We start from the raw sequence: 24,436 nt of genomic DNA on the forward strand, positions 1-24,436 counted from the left end.
TGGGATGGTCTCATGAATGGATTAGGAAATCCAGTAGCATTTTATGTATAATGCTGTTCAAAAAATCATTAGTGTGTTGCTTTTCCTAGGCAGCCTGTACAAAAGAGGTCCATCAACAGCTTGCAAACTACTGCTGTTGTAAGCACAAAAAAAGAGATGTGGCTGCAAACAAGCAGCAATATGTATTTTTTAAATGTAACAAATGAAAGGCCGGATAGTGGCTCATCTTGCATACCAGTGCAAGAGAGTAAGGGGATGTAAGACACTCAGTATACCATACCATTTGTTTCCAGCACATGGCAGGTGGCATGCGCCACAGAGCCACTTTATCCCCTGCTTTTGCAGGTGGGCAAAAAGGGATGAGAGGTAGTGGAGACTAATACCTCCAGCACACTGAGGAGCATACACTGCACTAGGTATACACCTTTGCAGCACACTCCCTGTCTTGAGCAGTGGGGAGACGAGGTGGGGGATTCTGAAAATCTCACTCCCAGAGTACTCCAGGCAAAGTGCAAAAATGAACTGCCCCTTGCTTTGGACTAGATCAAAATGTCATGATCTAACCCTAAAATAAAAGATGTCTTGGTATTTATGAATGTCATCTTAACTTTTTACCTTTTTTTTCCTTCTAAAACTTTCATATGTTTTCATGGAACAGAGGTTCTTTCATTGAAAGATCACAATGGCATTTGGGTAACTATGTATTTAGACTGATCAGGTCCATGTAGTTTGTAGTGTTTTGACCTACGAGACCATAGAACTAGTCTTACTTCCATTGAAATCTTAACTTCAGTGGGTGTAGGATCATGCCCTATAACTTTACCAGTGGAATATTAATCCGGCTAACAACTAATCTGGGTGTTAATCAAGGGTGAACATGAATATTAAAAATCCTTCATAAATTGCTGAGCAAAATATATATACATACACTAAAGCACACCATTATTTCAGCTGCTTACATATTTTTTTAATAAATAAAAAATAAATTGGTAAATTTAAGCTTTGAAGTCATTTTCAAATTATACAAACACAAAAATAACTAATTTTTGTTACATTTTTACTTAATGTATTTTCATATCTTTCTTTTACTTGTTTAATTTTTAAATTGTAGGTATGTAGCTCTTTTCTCCTCAAAGGGAATATGTTATGTTTCAGTTCAGATCAAATTTTTACAGTTGAGTTATGAACCCCTGAGATGTATAAAGGAAATAGGGACGAATGCTTAGCAATATTGGCACAAACTGTTCAGCAGCTTTCAGGTTTGGTGAAAGATGACTGTTATCCTCTTTTTCATTTTGTTTCCCTTCGCAAATACACATCAACTTATCTCTTGCCAGTTCCTTTCAGGAAACAGTTGATCTAGGAAAATATGTCAGTCTTAATCACCTTCACTTGCTTACATGACATCATAAAAGCTCCTATCCTTTAAATAGTTACATGAGTAAAATTAATCATGTGTGCAATTGTTAATAGCATTGGTCCCCTTCCCCCCAAAAAATCAGCATTCGTAACAAGAGAAACAAAGACAAGCACATTAAATTTATATCTCTTAGAAGAAAGAGAATTTTTGTCCTTAACATAGGATTATGGGTGCTAGGTTAAAAATAGTTCCATTAAGGAATGAATTCAGAACTTCCAAAATCATCATAATCATTAATAAATAAAATGTCATATACATAAGACACAATCCACTACAATAAACCATGAAATATTTTGTGAGTATAAAGAGAGGATTTGATTGTTCAGCACTGTCAAGTCTGGCTCCTTTCTGGGCACTTTCAGTAAATACATAAAATAAAAAGGTCTAAAACTAATGGCTAATAAGACAAACAAGGTATTTAACTTATTAGTCACATGTCTTTTGGCCGGGGTGAAAGTAACTTAAAGGACTTACCGGTACTCCAGAGTCCTGGTGGTGGTGGTGGGAATGGGAACTCAACCTGAAGAGGCGGGCTTCCGCCAGAAGAGGTGGGGCCTTTAAATTCCCAGGCGCTTTAAATCAGGATTTAAAGGGGCTGGAGCTGTGGTGGTAGCAGCAGCAGGGAGCCCCGGGCCCTTTAAATCAACCCCCGAGCTACCAGCTACAGACGGGGCTGGGAGCCCCGGTGGGTCATTTAAAGGGCCTGGGGCTCCAGCTGCCACTACCGCAGCGGAGCCTGGGGCACTTTAAATCACCATCGGAGGGGGCTCCTAGCTGCCGCCACTACCCCGGGGCCCCGGCCTCTGGCAGAGCTTTAAAGGGACCGGGGCTTCGCTGCACTAGCAGCAGCCAGGAGCCCCTGGCCCTTTAAATCACAGCCAGAGCCCCGCCGCCGCTACCACCCCAGGGCTCCAGCAGCAGGGCTCAGGTGGCAATTTAAAGGGCCCCTGAGGGTAGCAGCAGTGGGAGCCCCGGGCCCTTTAAATTGCCATCTGAGCCCCCGGCTGCAGCTGCTACCCCAGGGATTTAAAGGCCCCACCTCTTCCAGCGGAAGCCACGCCTCTTCTGGTTGAGTTCCCATCTTCCCCGCCTCCCCCCTAGGACTCTGGAGTACCGGTAAGTCCTTTAAGTTACTTTCGCCCGGCCAAAAGACATGTGACTAACAAGTTAAATACCTTGTTTATCTTAAAGGGCCTGGGGTTGTAGCGTTGGACGAGCCCTGGGCCCTTTAAATTGCCGCCTAACCCCCGCTGCCGCTACCCCAGGGCTCCGGCAGGCTCCAGGGACAATTTAAAGGGCCTGAGCAATAGTAGCTACCGGAGCCCCGGACCCTTTAAATAGCCACTGGACCCCCGCTGCCACTACCCCAGGGCTCTGGGGATGATTTAAAGGACCTGGGGCGGTAGCTGCGGCAGGCGCCCCGGGCCTTTTAAATTGCCCCCCGAGCCCTGCCACCTCTTCCCCAGGGCTCCAGCAGCAGGGCTCTGGTGGCAATTTAAAGGGCCCTGGGCTCCAGCTGCTGCTGGGGGCCCCAGGCCCTTTAAATTGCTGCCAGGGAAGCCGATCCGCCCTGGTATGGCGCACCGGCTTACTTTCACCTCTGCTTTTGGCGTTTACAAATGATCCACACTAAAATGTTACCAAAAATGGCAAAGGAGGTGGGGAGGGTCAGAGTCATCTGAAGGTCAAAATTATCTGAATTAGTTTCAGATAAATTATGAGGCCTGTGTAAACACAGGCGTATATCTCACTACCAGGACATGGCAGGAATCAGCTGAAGTATTGCAGACAAAATGTACTGTAAATGGAATGGCAGATACTGTAGATCAAATGCTCTCTCAATATCATTGCCTTGGCCTAAAGCCTGAATGAGAGAAAACTAAGGTATTAACAATTGAAAGATGGCCTTAAGAGACTATCTTTGCTAACCTCTTCGTTCCTGGCTTGGAAATGGAGTGGGAGGTTGAGATGCTGGGCAGTAATTTGTGCTCTACACAAAGTGAAAGTCCAGTTGGCTTCATTTTCTACTCCCATCTACTCTACACACCATCACCAATAATAAAGACCCTGCAGGTCAAATTATGCCCTTGTAACAATTAACTTTTGAGTCATTTTTCAGAGCAGAATATTAAGCCCCAAAATTCAGTTTCACACTGGTAGGGCTGATATCTCAAGTGTCATACTGAGTTTATTATAACTGATATGAATCTTGTAATACCTGAAATGGTTTACATTTTGTAGCTAGAATTAGAGCTTAACAAGTGTCTCTTCTTATTAGTGCTCAGGTATCCATCACCTTGACCTAGAGAATAACTCCTAGGGTAACAAATGTGTTTAGAATACTTCCTTTCCAAAGATTTATGGTTGTGCTGGAGCTACATTTTCTTTTCTTTTTCAGTTTATTTCAACACTATAAACTATATGAATATCTTTTCCACAATCCCAGGGAAGAACTTGTAATAGGCGATGAGGTAAGTAATTTATATGAATAGAACTGATTAAGCAGAATTATTTAATGCAGCCCTGTGACATCTGTTTTATAAAGCTCAAAGTAACTTTGTCAAAATTGCTCAGGTGTTAACAATACAGAATAGCAGATTAAAGAATAAAAGTTAAATATGGTGATATAGGTCTCCAAAATGAGTTATGGGTTTAGAAAAATGTGGTTTTCTTGGTTATAATGTTAAATCTGTTGAGTTAAAAATATCTTCATGTACAGTATTTATAATAATCTTCAGGATTTTAATTAGATAATGCATGACTCCACTTTAAAATCAGTACTCAAATCACAAAAGGTTACGTACAGTAACTCCATGGTGACCAGAGTTCTAGTATACCTAGGCCCATTATTTTTAGTGGCAGCTATCAATAGATAATTATATTGATTGTATAGGAACATTTTAATTAGACATGCAAGACTTCTAAGACACTCAGGTAACAGGTAATTGTGTTGATAAACTTTGTCACATATATCTTAATTTTTATTATTGTGCATGGACACATTTATCAAAAATGCATTGTCTCAAGATTTAGCCTTTAATCAAATGTTCAGGTTCATCTGTTTATTTCTGCTTGACTCTACTAATTGAGGATATGTTTCACACTAGATTGAAAAGGGTTTATGCTTTTATTTTATGAGAGGAGGCAATCAGTTGTTTTGCTAAAAAAAGGTTGAATTTTAGCTTATAAATATTAATGGAAATAAATTAAAGGGAAAAAAATGTTCAGTATTTTTCCTTTATGCTTGAAGCTGGCAGTTTGTGTTTACAAATGGTACTATCCAATTTCTTCCATGTTTCTTCTGACTGGCTTAATAAAACATATGAAAGGTTTGTTTCTTGAAGCAGTCATTAGCATTTTAGAGAATACTACATTTTACCTGTAACAGTGCAACAGGGCATGTTATCATACATTGACTGAGCTGAATCCTGGCTCCACTGAAGTCACTGGCAAAACTCCCGTTAACTTCAATGGAATCAGGATTTCACCCTCTGTCTTAATGTTGTTTTATTTTTCAGTGTTAGCTAATCAGGTGAATGGTTGGCTAACACTTGCATACTGGCAAAATTATTTTTAAAAAGTGAAGCTTCAGTTAAGAAATCGTTTCACCCATACATTTTGTAATTTATGAGGTATATTACATTTTTAGTGTATTATAAATTAATTGAAGATCTTTTAAAATTGTTTTTATGTAAAGCTCATTTCTGAATGGCTAAAATCAATTTTCTGAGTCAGAATGCAGCTTTTCAGTAATGGAACTGTGAATAAATGTCAACTAAACCAATGTCTACCAGCCAAAATGACACCATCTTCCTTATTAATCATTTGGTGCAGTAGGGATAAAAACACTGGAAAAGAACACTGTCATGAATGAATGTCACCCAATTTGCCTTGGCATTTATCTAGCATCAGGACACAATTATCCTGTGACATTCAAATCCCTCCTTAAAATAAACTTATGGTGTGAAACATTCCAGTGATGATCCTCCATAGCAACAAATCTAATTTACAAAAATTTCACCACAACAAAAATTTGTACCAGTTTTGAACTTGGAACTTCCTCCGATCATCTGGTATATTATGTGCCTGCCTGTCTGTCTCTTTTAGACTGTAAGGCCCTGTGGCAGCACTTATGTGATCCTCTTTGTATTGTACAGCTCCGACCACACTTCAGTGCTTAATAAATATTGACAGTTATATATTGTTTTCTTTGTTTTCTTGCACTTACTCTAATAAGTTATAGTTTAAAGCTTTCCAGCTATTCAATAAAGTAATTTTTTCTAAATGCAAATATCTAAGTATTTGCGAGCACATGTCCTGTGATGGGAATCAGGCCCATTATATGACCGAAGGTCTCTGCTTTCAACATGATTTTATTTCCAGATTTTATCTGGAAAGCAAAGCATTACCTAGTCCCCATGTCCCTTAAACAACCAAGTAGTCTGTCTGCCTCCATTAATATTGCCTACAGGCACAGTCATGCTTCAAGCCTATTGGGCTGTGGTACCTCTAACAACAAGAGCCCAACTCAAAGCTCATCCCCCATAGAAGGAGTACAAGCCCTCCTGGTGGAGATGCCCCATACCCGTGCTCAGTAATGAGCTCTGTTTCCAGCAATGCTAATACCGATATCTGCCCTAGATCTCTTTTTAGTATCCAGTCTGAGCTTGAGTTTGGTATTTGGGGCTAAAACAATTTCCTTACTGAACAGTTGTGACAGATGCGGAAAAGGGCAAGCGGTCTAAAGCTCTCCCATCCACATAAGTGTTCTCTCCAAAATGGGGGAATCACTAAAACATATGCACCACTAGCCTCAATTGGATAGAATCAGGTGGTCTCGGTTTTGTTTTATAAGCCCTCTGCTGCTAGCAGCTGATGGAAATCCTCTTTTAGCTCAAGTGGGAAGGGTCTCTTCTTTTGGAGCTAGAGGATCTAGGTTCTGTCCTTATAGCTACTGCAAGGTTCTGAATGGTGATGGTGTGCACAATGCTCATAACCATGACATGGCTCTGGGGATATGGATTAGTTACTGTCATAACTATAAAGGGAAGGGTAACAGCTGTCCTGTGTACAGTACTATAAAACCCCTCCTGGCCAGAGACTCCAAAATCCTTTTCCCTGTAAAGGGTTAAGAAGCTCAGGTAACCTGGCTGGCATCTGACCTAAAGGACCAATAAGGGGACAAGATACTTTCAAATCTTGGGGGGGGGGGAAGGCTGTTGTTTGTGTTCTTTGTTTGGGAGTGTGTTCGTTCTCGGAACTGAGAGGGACCAGACATCAATCCAGGTTCTCCACATCTTTCTAAACAAGTCTCTCCTATTTCAAACTTGTAAGTAAATAGCCAGGCAAGGCGTGTTAGTTTTCCTTTGTTTTCTCAACTTGTAAATGTACCTTTTACTAGAGTGTTTCTTTGTTTGCTGTACTTTGAACCTGAGACTAGAGGGGAGTCCTCTGAGCTCTTTAAGTTTGATTACCCTGTAAGGTTAATTTCCATACTGATTTTACAGAGATGATTTTTACCTTTTTCTTTAATTAAAAGCCTTCTTTTTAAGAACCTGATTGATTTTTCCTTGTTTTAAGATCCAAGGGGTTTGGATCTTGATTCACCAGGAGTTGGTGGAGGAAGGAGGGGGGATGGTTAATTTCTCCTGGTTGTAGATCCCAGGGGGGTTGGATCTGTTTTCACCAGGGATTTGGTGAAGGTTTTTCAAGGTTTCCCAGGAATGGAATCCATTGAAATGGTGGCAGCCGAACCAGAGCTAAGCTGGTAGTTAAGCTTAGAAGTTTTCATGCAGGCCCCTACATTTGTACCCTAAAGTTCAAAGTGGGGATCCAGCCTTGACAGTTACCGTTATCTCCATTTTACAAATGTAGAAACTGAAATAAATCAGATAAGTGACTTGCTTCAGGTTACACACCATGTCAGAGTTGGGAACAGTACCCATATCGCCTGACTAAAAGTCTAGAGTTCTAATCCCAACACATGCTTCCTCAAAAGAGACATCATTACAACAAGTCAGAACTGAGAGAATTTTATAACAGAGATCCTTTAGGGAAATTGGACCATGTAATTCCCAGAAGAAACTTTGAGCAATGGATTATATAAGTACTAAAGTTTATTTTTCTCTAATGCAAACAATTGTACAGTATTCTCAGTCAGATTTCATTTCTGATCTTTCACTGCAGTTATTGCTAAGTGACCATGTTACTTCTTGTGTAGAACCAATCAGGCTAGAAATGGAAAATGAATCAAGGAGGTTAAATTATTCATACATTATCACTGGTCATGCCAATTAACATAATTTCAGTTACATAAATACAACTCATAATTAGTGGTCCCGCATGGTCCAACTAATATTATAATATACTGTAGTTTTATGAAAAAAGCATAATAGAACCAACACTTTAACTCTTTAAAGGGCAGACTGCATTTGGTGGTTTATTTAAAAAACACTGATCATAATATGTTTTTGTTCTATATTTTCACTTCAGCTAAAGTATTTTGAATAATATTGGCTTAGGTGCTTATGTTGATTAGGAATAAAAGGTCAAAACTGAAAGAGAGATGAATGGTATGTCTGGTGAGGTAATAAAACACACAGCATGCATATAACCAAGTTTGGTGACTTTAGACTTGCCTGTCCAATTGTCAACCCCATTACTTCTCCTTCGCTCCAGTTCTACAAAGACTGAAAAATAGGATATTCATGTATGTTTTTTGATAAACATGACACTATAAGAATTACAGAGGGGTATAAATTTACAGGATAATTGTGTAAATGCCTTCAGTTTTTGTTTTTAACCAGTATATGGATGTTCCCCTTATAAACAGTGTTCTTGTTGTATGGTAGCTTCCCCCTTTGGGTATAGAAAGAGGCTCTAATAAGAAAATGGGTCAGATCCTTGTCTGAGGCAAATCAGCATAGCTCCATTGATGTCAATGAACACAATGTTAAAATGGCAGCACTATGAATTTTCTGGACTTGATATTTAAAAGTTTTTGGCATGTAAATATGAGTTTAATTTGTATGTACAATTGTATATACAAAATTACATTTGGTCATGCAGATACCGGATTTGTACATGCAATTGCTAAATAAATTATTTACGAAGTAGTTTCCCAATTCTGCAGTAAGAACTTATGGGGCAGATTGTTGTGCTCTACAGAGCTCATTGCAGTATCAGAGCCTAGGTGTGCAAATACAAAACTTACACTAACCTACCTCCTTTAACTTCAAGATTTTCGTTAAGGTGTTGTTTTCCCCATACCAAGTCCAGAGATTTCGCTATCTGGGTTTGTGATTTAATGTACTTATATTAGCCTGCAAATTCAGAGAGAGCAAGTGGGGTACCAGACTAAATCTTGATATACAGGGATTGAGTGGAGTAGTTCCCATTAACACATGTCAGATCTCATAAAGATTTAAATTGTTAATACATGAATTGCATAGAAGTTTTTATTATTTTCTATTTCTGTCTTCAGTTAATTTATTTTACTTCGATAGGATGATATATTACAGCATGTCTTGTAATATTTTTCCACAACGTTTACAAATTGTACTTTACACAGTACATGTTGTTGCTCTCCGTAGTGTATATTTGGATGGAATGAGTCTAAAGTCTTTTGGGATGATGTCTGCTTTGAAACATTTCCTAACAAAAATAATGTGGTTGGTAAATCTAGTTTTATTCCTAGTTGCTCTAGCCAGCATGATGGAGTAATCTGCTATTTTATGGTCCCGAAGACTAGCTAAATTTCACTTCTTGAAGTAGTACTATACGATATCATTTTCTTTAAAGATGTCATAGTGGGTCAGGTTGCAATAACAATATTTAAGATTAAATTTAATGGCAGTGAACATTCAATATTATAGCAGTTGCTAGATATCACCCAGTACAGTTAGAGTTTCAGAACAATTTCCATTATAATGTCCTTTTTCTGTGTGCTCCTAGCTTTCAGAAAAATTAAGCTTTTGGGGCTGAATTTATCTAAGGTTGCTCTCTACCCAAATGTGATTTAAAAAAAAAAAAAAAAGTTTGAACAGTATCTTTTCTATGTTTGAGTGCAGGGAAGGGGAATATGCCTTTTATATTGTAAAAACTTCTACTACAACTCTTTTAGACAAGGCTACTCTAAAAGAGCTGAAGTTTGAAACTTGATATTGACATAATCATCATAGAACTAGTGCCCTTGATTGGGGTGAGAAATGGTTTTGATTAATGAATTCTGACATTTTGAACTGAACATTTGCACACATTTACACACTAAACATGTATATTAGAAAATTTCCTTAAGCATATAGGACCTGTCTGCACTGCCCCACAGTTTGGAGTCCTGGAGTTTGAATAGCAGTGCACACCAAAGTGCTGCACTGTAACTCCCGTGCATGGATGCTGTGGGCATGAATGAAAAGGTTCCTAGTTTGCATTAACGTAGTCCCCTTCAAACAGGACTACATCAATGTGCAGTAGGAACCTTTAAGTTTCACCCGCAGCATCCACACAGGGGAGTTACAGCACAGCACTTGGAAGCACACTGTTATTCGCACCTCCGTAGTCTGAACCTACCAGACAGCGTTGACCTGCCCTTAGGTTCACAGTTAGCGGCACAGTGATTAGCTAGTTAAATGCACACTTTTCAAAGCTTGCTGTCTTTCTTTAAATGTTAATGTCTTTTACTTGGCTTTGTTTTGTAGGTATCACTTCAGCCAAAACATCAAAGCAAATTGAAGAAAGTACATTCAGTAGTTTTACTGTACTACTATGATTGTTTAAAGCTAGGAGGTTGCACACTTTGTAGCTTGTGTAAGCCGAGCTTCTTGTACGTTCTGCGTATCCTTGCATTCCTCCATTCTCCACCACAGACACCCTGTTTGCCACCCCTTGTTTTTCAAGTACTCCCTACAACCTGCTAACCACCTCTCTGCTATGGTCTCTGTGTGCCCCCCATCCAGGGTCTCCCATACCAGGGTCTCCTCTTCTCCCCCATACCAGCAGCTCCTTATATACACTCATCCCACCTTCCCCCAGGCCCTTCATTCCCTTCCATGGCAGGATCTGTGTGTGCGCCTCTACCCCTCTTCCCTCCCAGGTAGGGGCTCTGTGTGCCCCCCCTTCCCTGTTGTCAGATTCCTCCAATCTCTCCTCATCAGGAGGTTCTGTGTTCCCCCTCCATCATGGCGGGGGATCTGTATGCATCTCATTCCGCTTTTTCCCATCCTTCCCTCCTTCTTCCCATATCAGGATATCCCAATCTCTCCCCCACCAGAGGTACTGTGTGCCCCACATTCCCTCCTTCCCTGCCACGCCAGGGGTTCTGTGCTCCCCCCGCCTCCATCACTGTGGTCCCCATTCTCTGTCTCCCATACCAAGGGTTCTTTGTGCCCCCTTCCTCCTATTCTAGGGTTTCCCATTCTCCCTCACCCCCATGCTGGGGCTGTGTGCACACACTGCTTTTCCCCTTCTTACCATTTCCTCTTCTCTGTCCCTCCCTCCCCCCGCCGATTATTATTTTTTCTGTCTGAGAGAGAAATCATTCAATGTGTCAGCATGTTAACCTCTATTGGAAGGAGAAGCAGTGATTGTTATAAAGGTAGTGTTATGCTGGAAGGTGTTAATGGCCGACATCAACTGGTTAATTGATCTATATATAATTGCAAAGGTGCTTGAGGCTATGGCTGTGTTAAAGAGGTAGGAGGAGTTTCATGTGTCCACTGTCACCCTTCCAGTTTTCTAACTTTTCTCCAAATCAGTATGGGTTCCGGCCATTGATGCCTAAAATATTCCCTGAAATTTTGGAATTGGTCAAATGCGGCATTTAAAAGTTATTGAGTTACTGACAGAGAAGTAGTGTTGAGTTTAGTGTAAGCCCGTCACAAGCTTAGCAGTACTTTATTGACCAGGAGACCTTTCCAATGGTGAAGCTAAGTAGCTCGAGGTAAAGTGATTGGATATGAATTTTGTTTGCTTCTCTAGTGTTTCTGAATGGGTTACTTTGTGTCCTTCGGCATTCTTAATGGCTTTTTTGACTAGTTCTATAATTAAATAGAGCTGCGCGGGGGACAGTAATTATCTTTTGCGGAGGTGCTCCACCCCCCACTAATTATTTTTCATACACTAGTCAAGTAAAACAACAAAAATGCCCCCAAAATACAGTGACCCATTCAGGAAGAGGTGGGAAACGCAGCTTCCAGGTTCTTGGCTCCCCACTAGCCTGCCTGCTGAAGAGGCAAGCAGATGAGCTATGAGGCAACCAGACAGGTTTCAAAATCTGCCTGGTTTCGAACAGAATGTCATGAAAATAGAACCATTTCTGTGAAACATTTCACTTTGGATGAATCAGCAAATTCTGACAAAAATGTTTTGTCAAAATTTTTCCAACCAGCTCTTAAAAAAATAAAAAAGTAAAATTGGAAATGGTGAGGAATCTGTCAAGAAACATCTTATTTGAATCTAGACTGACATCAGTATTTAGTTAAAATGCCTCAGCAAGGACAGCATGGATGAACAAATTGTTCAGGGGGATATAGTCGTTCACATTTAGGTCACCAGTTTAAATTCAGCCCAAGTTGTTTAGTGATTGACAGTTGATACCATCTGCTTGCTATTTGGCATCCAGTGTGATATCATTTGGTGGTTACAGTCCAGTCTGCAAGGCCAAGTGTGCACATTGCAGATATCACCACCACAGTTGTTGCTAATTGGTAATTATACCTAGGCAATTATTGCACACAAAGATTCATGAACATTTGTTTTAATGGAAGTCATGAATTTGTGTAGCAGCTTTTGTGACTCCCATTTACTTGCTTTTCATGTGAATTTGTGCAACAAAAATTGTGTTCACAAAAATATTTCTGGAACAGGAAAGTGTTGTGGTTACTCATGCAAATGCATCTTCACATGTGAATATCCATATGACATGTTTACACAGCCATCTTGAAATCTCATCGTGAGTTTGTTGCGAATAGAGACCTTCTTCACTAAGACAATATTGTTTTTTAACGATAAATGGTTTTTAGCCTGTGCATATATTTTCATCTCTAACAACCTTTATCCATTTAGCTATGAAGAAGAGTTAACAGATTCTTCATATTTACAATAATAATAAGATCTCAGTAATAAAGATAGGGTAGCAAAAACTCTTAAAATGCTCCAGAAAGTTCAATGTGTCCTCTAAATTTCACCTTAATATTTATATGTGGTTATATGTGGTCATATGTTACAATGGAGAATATCTCTACCTAACATTGGATCTACAATTTTTAAGCATTTAATTGATATATATATCTTGTTTGTAACCTCATCAAAACTCATAACATGATTTAAATAGTTGTCATACTTGAATTTTGTATGGTGTGTTCAGTTGATATGTGCAGTAACTTGTATTTATACATAAACCTTAGCAATGAAAATAGTTTAAATTTCAATAAAAAGATAATAAATATGAGTGTGTGTGTGATATATAAAATTTATCTTAAAAGTAAGAGTCTTCAAAGTTAAACAGTTGTGGTCTGTTAACAATCTAGATTGTTGGCAAGTCTTTAAACTCACTAATCAAAACATAAAAAGACAAAGGAAACTTTTTTTTACAATGCAAGAATCCTGAACAAATTTCAAATCCACTTCACCTAACCATGTTTAAAATGTTGCTTTAGAGGGATACATTATTCTTTCTCTCACTGGGGAGATGAATTTTATCGATAGGGCAGTGAGCTCTGAATAGGGATCGACTTTTCCATCTTTGTTATAATTTACGTATTCTGTTTGTGCAGAGGGCATTTTTGATGATATTCTAATTGTGAACTTTTCAAATTATTTCATGTAATTTTGTTTAGAGGGAAAAAAGTGGGTAGCTTCTTTCAACTTAATTGATATTTTAGCTAAGCTTGAAAATGGCAATTCTTTGTATTGGATTGCATTTTTTACCAATTTACAGATATGTAGACTTTTTAAAGGTCTAGTTATGTATATGGAAAATTAAGAAAGCAACTGCTTTATCTGGAGTTTTGAACTTCAAATATTTCACTTTCTGTGTTTAATTAAATTAATCAACCTGCCAAAATGTACCTGTGCAATGTTGTTTATACACCATTTGAGTCCCACTTAACCATTTAAACTAAATGGTTTAAAAATGGGTCATAAATAGTGCATAATTTTTGTATGGACTGTCTGTATGAGAGGGACTTTCACCAATAGTGCTCAGTCACAGGCCCCATATATCAAAAGATCGAGGCACATAAATCCAGATAGGCCGTCTGAATGCACTGTGCACCTGGTGTGCAAAGAAGAGGGAACCTGTACCATTAATACAACAGGGAGCTGCCAGTCTGCCCAAGGAGAAAAATTCATATACATGATCTCTCTGCCCTATGCACATCCCCAAACAGAGTGAGTGGCCAAGAAGAACATGGGAAGTATTCCAACCTTAGAGCTGTAGTAACTCAAGAGCAGCTCTTTTGATGGGAAGGGAAAGGACTGGGTCCAGATTCTTATTCTCTGTCATTGTTGAGGAAAAAACTGATTTTTCAGGGAGGTGGTGATAGTGAACTGTGGCTTTTGGACTCTCTATTCTTGCCCCAAACCTCTCCGCCATTGCCATGGAGGTTGAGTTATATCAGCCCATTGGGCCTGGCTTGGTCTTAGCTGAGGTCCATTTCGGAACTGTCAGCAAACCTGCCTAATTTCTGGCTTTGGGCATTTCTCTTAGGTTTACAGGACTGCTTGCAAAATCTCAGAGCTTGTAGTGTGATCACAACTACCGCACTCATGAAAGTGGCATGTAATAGATTAAAGGAAGATGAAAGTTGGGTCTTTGAAGGCAGGCTGAAAAGAAGACAGCTCTTGGATCCTTGAACTCCAGTGTTGTCAGAATACACTTAAAGTAGCAAAGAGATTATTCTCCTGATTTATCCTTTTTCAGTTTCCCATAGTACTGTGGGCATATACAGTTCAGCCTAGTAATTCTATTCAGTCTGTCCTCAACTGACTTATTACTCACTAGGTAGGAATCTTCTTACCCACTGGAACGTCATTCAATGTCTCCCCTTACACCATTCCCTAGTGCTTGATGCCCTTGTATACATCAATGGATAGAATCTTTTACTGTGACCCTGGGATGGGGAGGTGTTGAGTGGCTGTATAAGCATTATGTGGACTCCTTGAAGCTGCTTTTGCACTCAAGATCTGCTTTTTTTGTGACTGCAGAGCCTAGATAGCCTGCACAGCTTCTGGAGGTTCCATGCCATGGATGGTGTTGGGCCAAAGATTGGACCACATCCTGTCCTGAATGTGCCCATTTAAATTCTAGTAACATTTATCCTGTAATATTCAGTGTTGTGTTTCATGCTAGTCCTGCTGACCTTTTGTGGCAGATTCTGCACTAAGCCCCCCATATAATACTGAGAAAATATGCCGTAGGAGATGATGTTGACACTTTTAAAACACACATTTTAGGGCCCACGTTTTTTACGCTATTTATATACAAGTGTCCTATTTCCACCACTTCAGATATATCCTGTAGGTGTCAAGAGTTTCATTGGCTTTCTGTTCTGCCCAAAGAGCACTGCCTGCTGCATACCATGGTAGTGGGTCAGTGGTGTATTTGAATGCGGGTTGCAAATACAGCATGGGAATTTCTTTTTGAACTGCATAGTATAAGGTAATAGCATAATTCTTAAGCAATAGATGTATAGAGTACACAGTATTCTACTTCCATTGAGGTAAGATAATCCAAATGTTGTTAGAATGTTGAAAGCATTCTATGCTGAATTTTGGATTGGCAAAACTTCCAGCAGTTTTGGACACTGGGCTGTTGGAATTCATGACTGTGTCTCATAGACTCAGACTTTAAGCCATTTAATGCATTTTACGTGTTGTGGATACAGGCTTGGGAGATGTTGACGTGCACCATTGAAAATGTACTTAGACTCCATATTAATTAAGCTTTGCCTCTTGTTTCATTTAAAAAAAAAGGGGGAGCTAGGGTGAAAGGGTAACTTCTTAATTCTTCTTATAGTTCTTTGAATATCTGCCGAATACTCTCACTTATTTTTTCTCACATAGAATTCCTTTAGTATTCATGATGTCCATTTATCATTTTAATTTTTATCTGTTATACATTCAGGCCCCTTAATGATCCTTCTTTGTTCTAACAAATTTTGCTAGCTTTTGTATTCTCCACGAGTTAGGAATTAGTTGAAGGTTTACCTTTGGAAAAATGCTAAATTACCTGTAATGATGTAACTTCAAAGGAAGCATTTAATGTAGTTCTACTCTGACCCATTCTTGTTTTTGGAAATTATATATATGTATTTTTTTTTAGTATTACTATTGTCCCTGCTGACCCAGATTAAAAGGAACTGATGGCTGGAGGCAAGGTTGCTCTTTTTTTTTTTTTTTTGCCTTTTATTTTTTTAAACTCTTACCAGAGGTGCACTATAGTGCCCTCATGTGGGAATTCTAAAAACATAATTACATTCCAGTCTCTCTGAGAATGGGAGCTCTGAGGCAAATCCTGTTCACACTACTCATGAGAATAGTTCCCAAAAGGATTTTACCTTTTGTCCTTTTCTGCTGCACTTGCAAACAAAACTATCTGAATTACTACTGAAATGTAAAATAATCCCCTTTTCATTGATGCCCTGAAATAGCAAAACCCAATGAGAGAGGTTAAAAACAGAATCTTAGTCTTATCTCTGCATTTCCTAGCTTCTGCTGGTGTAACTCAAATTCCTACTATTATTAATGGTATTTTTATGGCCCTATATTTAATAGGCTCTCCTTATTCTGATCAAACCTAAATTAAATGGTAAGTAATAAAGGAAAAAGGGTACACAATCAAAGTACTAGAAGTAATTGGTCAGCCCAAGCATTGCTAGAGCTATGTAATGAGTTGGGGGACAAAACAGGGCTTTGATGTCAGTCATAAAGTTCATAGCCTCTAAAACTGACAATGAAAACACATAGCTACTTTAGCATATTTTTCTGTGAATTTAAATGACAAATTATTGTATATATTGAATATCAGAGCAACAGAAAAATCATACACCATGGATAAACTTTATTAATTTAAGACACAGATGACAGACATTAGACAAGCTTAGAAGTCTGACAGACTGAGTCTTGGTGTTTGACTAGCGCAAGAGAAAATGAGAATTTGTCTTTTTGTAGATTATTTTTCTCCTTCATAGTATAGTGTACATTAAATAAACTAATACATATGAAACGAACACATCAGAATAAAATTTAAGTCTGGAATGATGCAACTTATTTGGAGAAAAGATTTCAGAAGGATTGTACAAGAAATACAGTCCCTAAGACATAGCGTATCAAATATAATAAAATGGGGGAAACTGGTTTGCTCAGAGAATTAGTAATGAGATTATAGGGTTTTTCTCTGCTTAGTCACCATTTTGAATTTGGAGTAATTGTTCAGCAGACTATGTGAAATGAGCTGCTTTCCACCCACTTTCTAATAAAGGTCATTTTTTTAAAAAACCTGCTCTCACCAATTTGCTAATAAACAATGAAATTTGGAAACCCAGGAATTGCTTGACCATGATGGTGCCTCCAAGATCAATTTGTACAGGACAAGTGAATTTTTTTTTCCTAATTCCCCCTGTACTCTTCCCACATGTTGTGGGTGTGAGCACAGATAGATTAGTGTGAATATTAACAAAACACATCATATGGTGTGACATTTACCCAGGTGCAAAGGACCCACATAAGACTGTGCTGGGTGGAGGGGGGGAAAGGACTGCTGCACTTCCTGGGCATCAGTTAAGGGTGTCTCTGAGGCAGCTCCAATAAGGGTCACAGAGTTTATGGTGGGGGGAGGAACCAGACTCTGGAGGGCCTTCTGGAGACCCAGTGGGCCCAAACCCCTGCATGCTGTTCCTCATAGGAAGGAAGAGTGGCTGTGCAGAGTTTGGGTTGCAGCCTCACAGGTTGTCTGTGGGTTGCGTGAATTCTATCTTCCTTTGTCTGGTTTAGCATGCTGCACAAAGCCCAGATTACACAGGATTTGTATGGGGAGGGATGAATTTCACCCACTATTGCAGCTATTTGGGAAAACTGTTGAGTATTCAACAAGGATCCAACTGTGCCACCATCATTCATGTTGACTAGTATCTTATCCATGAGTAGCCCCAACAATGTCAGTGGCTGTTTGCAGAGTAAATTACTGTACTAACATTGTGAGTAAAGGTAGCAAAATCAGGCCCCATGTTAGAATCCGTACAGATAATTTAAACACAAGGATGATCTCACAAGAATGCAAAGATCCCTAGTTTATAGTCTCTCAAAATGCTAGTGCAGCTTTTTGCTCAGGATAGGAGAAAGTGGTGTAGTAGTTTATCTTTATAGATCATTCCTGAAGAAGACCTCGTATTCCAAACATTTTTTTATTAATTTATATTGTTTATTTCCAGCTGTAACAGAGTGGCTTGCCCCTTAAGTTTTGGAGGCCTGGGGCCAGCCAGCTCTGATTACTAAGGAGGCATATCTGGGAGAGAGGAGACGATTTCCCCATAAATATAATCAGGAAGCCGCATGGAGACGGGGAAGCGTAGGATACTGTGGGGAGTGAAGAGGCTCCTACAGGAAAACCCTGACAACCAAGGGGATTTGGGGGCTGGAGCTCAGTGAGCAGGAGGCTGTTGTGGGAAACCCTGACTGGGTTTGGGCCTGGAGGCCAGTGCTAGGAAGAGCTGGGAGGATGGGCTGTGAAAACAGACTGGCACAGAAGAAGACACCAGAACTAAATATTGACTTTTTGGTTGTTATGGGTTTTCTTGTGGGACCCTGAAGATTAAGTTCTTTTTCTGTTATTCAGCCAGCCACTGGCGGGTGTGATAGTAACCCAGAGACAAGCCTTTGTGCAGTTCTTAAGGAAACCTGAAGGGGGGAGAAACAGAGGCAGGATGCAGCTAAGTGACCTCTGGCCATGAGGGGGTGCTCAGTAAACAGTAACCCTATTAAATCAGCATTAAATTAAGGTAACTGTGATGTTTAGTTTTCAACATTAAAAGAAGGTTGCAGTAGAATTTATAGTAAAAATTATATTTGTTAGTATACATGTGTAGCATTTAAATTCTTCTTGGATAGACTAAAGTAAATTTCAAGTAATGGCAAGTAAATTTAAATAACAGAGCCATAATTAAATACTTTCATGCCTTTGAAAATATTTTAGCCCTGATTTTTTCTTTCCCTGCCCCCTTATTTTTACTGGCTTTAATTATCCATGATCAAGGGAGGAGGAGTATACTGCTATTGCAATATTTTCTATAGCAGAACAGTGCCAGAATGAAATATTTGTCTGTGTACATTTGCCAACTTGTTTTCATTCTTTTCCTCCCCCATCACTCCTTATATTCTGGGAGGGACTGCTGATTGGTGCACTGGATCAAGGACAGTGCAAAATTAGTACAGCAGGAAACTTTGAGATGTTTAAATAACTTTTGCAATAGAAGTAGGCTTTTTAACTAACTTCAGAGTGAAGTTACTATATTTCCAGAGTCTTGTAAAACTGAGACAGGAGAGCTGGATGCCAGTGTTAACAAAAATAGAATTCACCAAATTCTTTATGGCTGTGTTTAACCTCTGTTCCTTTAATCATATGCACAGCAGGGAAAAGGGATGTGCTAAAACAATTTGTTATGTATAAAGCAGCGGACATTTTTAGCTACAAACCACACTGCCAGTTGGAATCAAACAATAAGGCCAAATTTATTTAATTTTTTAATGAATTTTTAGCTAAGTGGTCCTTTTAATTACATTAATCGGGCAGGCTTCCACATTCCAAGCCTTCGGGCTAGAAGTGCAATTTAAATCCTTTGTACTAAATATTTCAAAACTTTTGAAATAGATGAAATGGTTTAACATTTGCTTGATTTATATTTCACTAACACACACAATTTTTATAATTCAGCTTTTATCACTGCAATGTGGTGCCATGACAAAATAAAGAGAACAGTAGTTTTGCATAAGTGTTTATATAATACATGAGATGTATATAAAACTGGACCAGCATAGGGGACTGGATTACTCAAGGGATTAATATTGATCTAGAACCTTTCACCTCAAGTCACTGGTTCAAGCCCAGATGAGTAGTGATTGAAAGTTATTGAAGTCTGAAGCTGTTTGGTAACCTATGCAAAATGAACATGTGGTGTCAGTCAAGATAGGGAAAAGATACAACCAGTCTAGTAGCAGAAAAGAAGGTGGGTGCTTCAAGGGATTGAGAAGAGGTGGAACAGAGAGATGGAAGCCTGGTATCCTTGTCTCTCTCCCCTCATCTTGGAATCCTAAGCGGCTATACTCTTTTTAGATATGGTCTCATCAGATTTCGTAGCTAGGTAAGATTGAAATGGGTTGATGCTTGGTTGGAAACTTTCCAAAAAAAACCTTCAGGTGTTGTAGTAAATGATTGGTGACAAAATAAATAGTGAACCAATGCCGTGATTTGGTGGTGGTAGGGATTGCATGGCAGGATCTGTTCGAGAAGATATAAAACTGATGTCCTGAACACTTATCATTAGCTCAAGGACACAAATCACAAAAGTAAGTGTTAACCACAATGTCATCCTGCTATATTCCAAATGAGTAATTACAACCTTCCTAGAGTAATTCCTCTGTAAATACAACTGGTTGAGGTAGTATTCACTCTCTCCATCTTTTTAAATAAAATTAACATGGCTCATATTTAATGGATTAAAAACTGGCTGACTGATAGGTCTCAAAAATGTAATTAAACTGGGAATCCTCATTGAGCATGTGTACTTCTAGTCGGGTCCTGCAGAGATTGGTTCTTGACCCTACCCTATTTCAACATTTTTACCAACGAAGAAAGAAAAAATCATCACTGATAGTTTGAAGATGGCACAAAAATTTGGAAGAGTGGTAAATAATGAAGGGGACAGGTCACTGATACAGTGATTTGGATCATTTAGTAAACTAGGCTCCAGTAAACAAATATGCATTTTAATATGGCTAAATATATACATCTAGGAACAAAGACTATAGGTAAGGCTATGATTTTTTCGTGGAATTTGTGACTTCTAGCAACCTCTGTGAATTCAGCCCTGTAGGCCGGGAGCTGTAGGATATCCTGCCTCCAGGGGGACCCCACAGCTCCCCGTGCCCACGGGTACTGGGGCCTCCCCGGAGTTCTCAGCTACCGCAGTTCCTGGCTGCCGTGGGTGGCGGGGCCACAGCTCCTGGTCGCGTCGGGCAGTTGGGGCTCCCCGCAGCTCCAAGCCGCCACAGGTGGCAGGGGCAAAGCTCCTGGCCAATGCGGGCTGCCAGAGACCTGGGAGCTCCATACCAACGCAGGCAGCAGGGCCCCCAGAATTCCGAGCTGCTGTGGGCACCAGGGGTCTTTCAGAATTGCCATGGGTGGCGGGGGCACCCTGGAGCTCCAAGTCCCCACAGGGGGTGGGGGCCCCCAGAGCTCGTAGCAGCCCCCACAGCTGCCCAACCTCTGTAGGCTGTGTAGGAACCCTACAGCTGGGCTCCCCGTTTTGTTAGGGATATTTTTAGTAAAAGTTAGGGACAGGTCATGGGCTTCCATGATTTTTTTTTTTTTTTTTTTATTGCCCATGACCTATCTGACTTTTACTAAAAATATCCGAGACAAAATCTTAGCCTTAAATGTAGGCCATAATTACAGAATTGGAAGTATGTCCTGGGAAGCAGTGACTCTGAAAAAGGGTTTTGGTGTCTGGTGGATTATCAGATGACCATGAGCTCTTGGTGTGATGCTGTGGCTAACAGAGTTAATGTAATCCTTGGATGCATACACGAGAGTTTGAAGTCAGAGTAGAAAATCACTCAAAATTGCGCTGTTCTGTTCATTCCCTCTGACACATCTGGCACTGGCTACAGTCTGAGACTCACTACTAGGTTACAAGGATCATTGGTTTGATACAGTATGGCCATTCTTATGTTCTTAAATTGAAACTAGACAAATTCAGACTGGAAATCAAGTAATTTTTTAACTATGAGGGTAATTAATCATTGGAACAGATTACCAAGGTCATAGTGGATTCTCCATTACTGACCATTTATAAATCAAGGTTGAATATTTTTCTAAAAAGATATGCTCTAGGGATTATTTTGTGGAAGTTCTATGGCCTGTGTTATACAGGAGGTCAGACTAGATGATCACTTTGGAATCTATAAATATGAATCTGCTGTATAGTGCTAACTGTGATTGGTGTTTAAACGCTTCCTTTCAAGAGGTGACTGCATTCCAGTGATGTGATTTCTTTTTGTAAAGCTTGTGAAAGATTTAGGATCTCTGGATGAAAGGCACTATGTAACATGTCAGTTATTATTATTATTAGCCACTTTATATTTAGCTGTCCAAAATAATTTGTTTCTGTACAATTTATTAACAATATCTTGTTTTTGCCCTTCTAACTATGCATGATTTAAATGAAAATAGCTATTGCCCCACAGGCTGTATACTGTCCTTAAACTAGGTTAAGCATGGGACCCAGGGCTCTTTGGGTGAAATCTTGGCCCTAGTGATGTCAGTGGTAAAATTCATGTTGATGTTGATAGAACCAGGATTTTACCCATTATAAAGATGCGCTAGCTCAGTTACCTGACTGCAGTGTGGCCCCTTCCTGAGTGACCTCACTTGGGAACATCTAGTAAGATAAATATGAATGCAAAAGAAAATTAGCACAATTATACTGGTTAGAGAGCTGTAAAGGTTTTGAAAAACATTGAAGGAAATGGGGTTAGGTGAGGAGAAAATGGATGGGGAGAAAAGCAATGTGATGGGGGGAGGGCAGGAATTTGTGCAAAAATACAAAAATGGAGGGGAGGCAGGGGACTTGTTTTATGTCCTGGGCCCTGTAACTCCTGACTACAGTTCTTGTGTCCAGATGAAATACTTCTGCAAGATAATGTTTATTAGAAGGTAAATAATTACATTTTAATGTATCCACAAACTGAAAATATTTGGCCATATATTTATATTTCAAGTGGGATTTTCCTTTGGCTTTTGGTAATTATTGAGGGAAGAACAAACTTTGTGACAAATAGCTATCTGGAGCTATTGAATTCCCCTGAAGCATTAGATCACTTATAGATAATTGCATTGATTTATGATGGGGAAATTTTTAGCAGATCTTGCTGTCAAATGCTGATATGTAGCTAAGTACACTAAGCCCAATATAAGTATCTGTTGAACTTTCTGAATTTTGGTGTAATGGCCCAATCCATGCTTGTTTTCATTAAGAAGGTATAGGTCAAATGCCCTCTTTTGAGGGGACTAGATGGCATATGGGGTTAATATATTAACCTATTACTACATGAGAGTAGAGTTCCCGATCTAGCTATTGTCTGTCACAAAAGAAAATGAGTTTGGTCTATACAAGACCCCAACCATATTCTGTGAACATGTCAATACCGCTCAAATGCTTTCTTTATGGCAGTCTCTAAGAAATGCCCTGGGCTGAAGCTGTGGAAGTGCTAGGGATCAAAATTAAGGGCTTGTCTACACGGAGGGGTAATGCACACTTACAGAGGCATGATTGAGGAGCTGTAATGGGTTGTGCATTAATTGCTCTGTATAGACCCTGCTGGTGTGCATTAAAAGTTGCCTCATGCGCTTTAATGAAGTATTGTTTCAAACAGTACTACACTAAAACACATTAAGGAGCTTTTAATCGAAACTACTAGCAGGGTCTACACAGCCCCAGTTAACACAACATGTTAGTGCACTTTAGAAATAATACCCCTGTAGTGTGCATTGCTGTTCCTTGGAGACAAGCCTTGAGATGCATTGGCAATAGCTTGCTTGCACAGCGCCATTCCACATTATGCCTGTCTCAAATCACTACAATTAATCCTTCACTTTGCAGCATGAATTTTTCACCTCCAAATTTTAATAATACAAAAATTCTTGTTGACATAAAAGGTATGTGTTGAAAATTGACTAGATTTTTAGTGCTGTTATGAAGAGAAAACAATAGATGGCCAGCTTTAATTTACAAAAATTCAATGCAACTCACAGTGGCCTACAATATTTGTGTTTTCTGGGTTTTTAAAAATAATATATGGGTCCAACAAAACTTTTACTTTTAAAAATATTAGTGCATCAGCTATATTGGAAAAGGCTGAAATTGTTCAAATGAGCTCAGTAAAACAATTTGGACTACAATTCCCGGAATGCTCATGAAACTGACATGCCTACATATTCTTAGTCATAATCCATCATTCTGATTTCAAATCGATGGGTTATGACTTTCTGATGTCAGATCTGTGAGTTAAGGCTTTTTTGAGTACAGCTTGCTATTCAGTTATTGCCTCTATCCATATATTATAAATCATTACTTCTTCACCATGCAGTCAGCAGTTTGTTTCCTAACATTCTAAAGCATACTTGTTTAGTCTTTGTTATGTTCACAAATGCTGCACACAGAGAAATCAAAAATAGTGAGTGCTTACCTAGTAGAAAAATAAAACCTCTATCACAACAAAAAGTTTATGGAATATCCTGGGTTCCTATTTCTTGTTAAAATAGAGAATTAAATTTAGGTTGAAATAACTCTTCTCCAACCTGCACAAATAAAAACAATAATAAATTAGCACAACAGTTGTGATAGATATCAGATTTATTTTAGTTCACACAGCTAACTTCTTGCAGGATGACACTTTTTCTGATAAGTGATCTTTATAAGGTAGATCTGCTTCTGATTAAATTTAGAGAGACAAGGTGGATGAGGTAAATTTATTGTTGGACCAACTTCTGTTGGTGAAAGAGAAAAGTTCTGTTGCACCTTCAAGAGCTGAAGAAGAGCTCAAAAGCTTATCTCCTTTACCAACAGATGTTGGTCCAATAAAAGATATATTACCTCATCTGCCTTGTTTCTCTAATATCCTGGGACCAACACAGCTACAACAGCATTGCAAACAACAATGGAAGATATCTGATTACATTTGACATTTGCTAGTGTGCTGGTTTAGGTCATACTGCGTATGTATCAGTTGCTATTATATTGGAGT

The 24,436-nt window shown here is 39.2% G+C and overlaps 1 protein-coding gene across 5 annotated transcripts in view; it reads left to right on the forward strand.

The window, feature by feature from the left end:
• The window catches only part of CABCOCO1 (ciliary associated calcium binding coiled-coil 1), a 66,246-nt gene that overhangs the window by 20,686 nt on the left and 21,124 nt on the right, over nt 1–24,436 (forward strand). For all 5 annotated transcript variants that reach the window (XM_034777130.1, XM_034777131.1, XM_034777134.1 and 2 more), the window contains one exon: nt 3,819–3,891. In XM_034777130.1, the coding sequence (XP_034633021.1) occupies nt 3,819–3,891 (73 nt within the window). The remainder of the gene's footprint in view (nt 1–3,818; nt 3,892–24,436) is intronic.

Source organism: Trachemys scripta, chromosome 7, assembly GCF_013100865.1.
Source record: "Trachemys scripta elegans isolate TJP31775 chromosome 7, CAS_Tse_1.0, whole genome shotgun sequence".
Classification (NCBI taxonomy): domain Eukaryota; kingdom Metazoa; phylum Chordata; order Testudines; family Emydidae; genus Trachemys; species Trachemys scripta.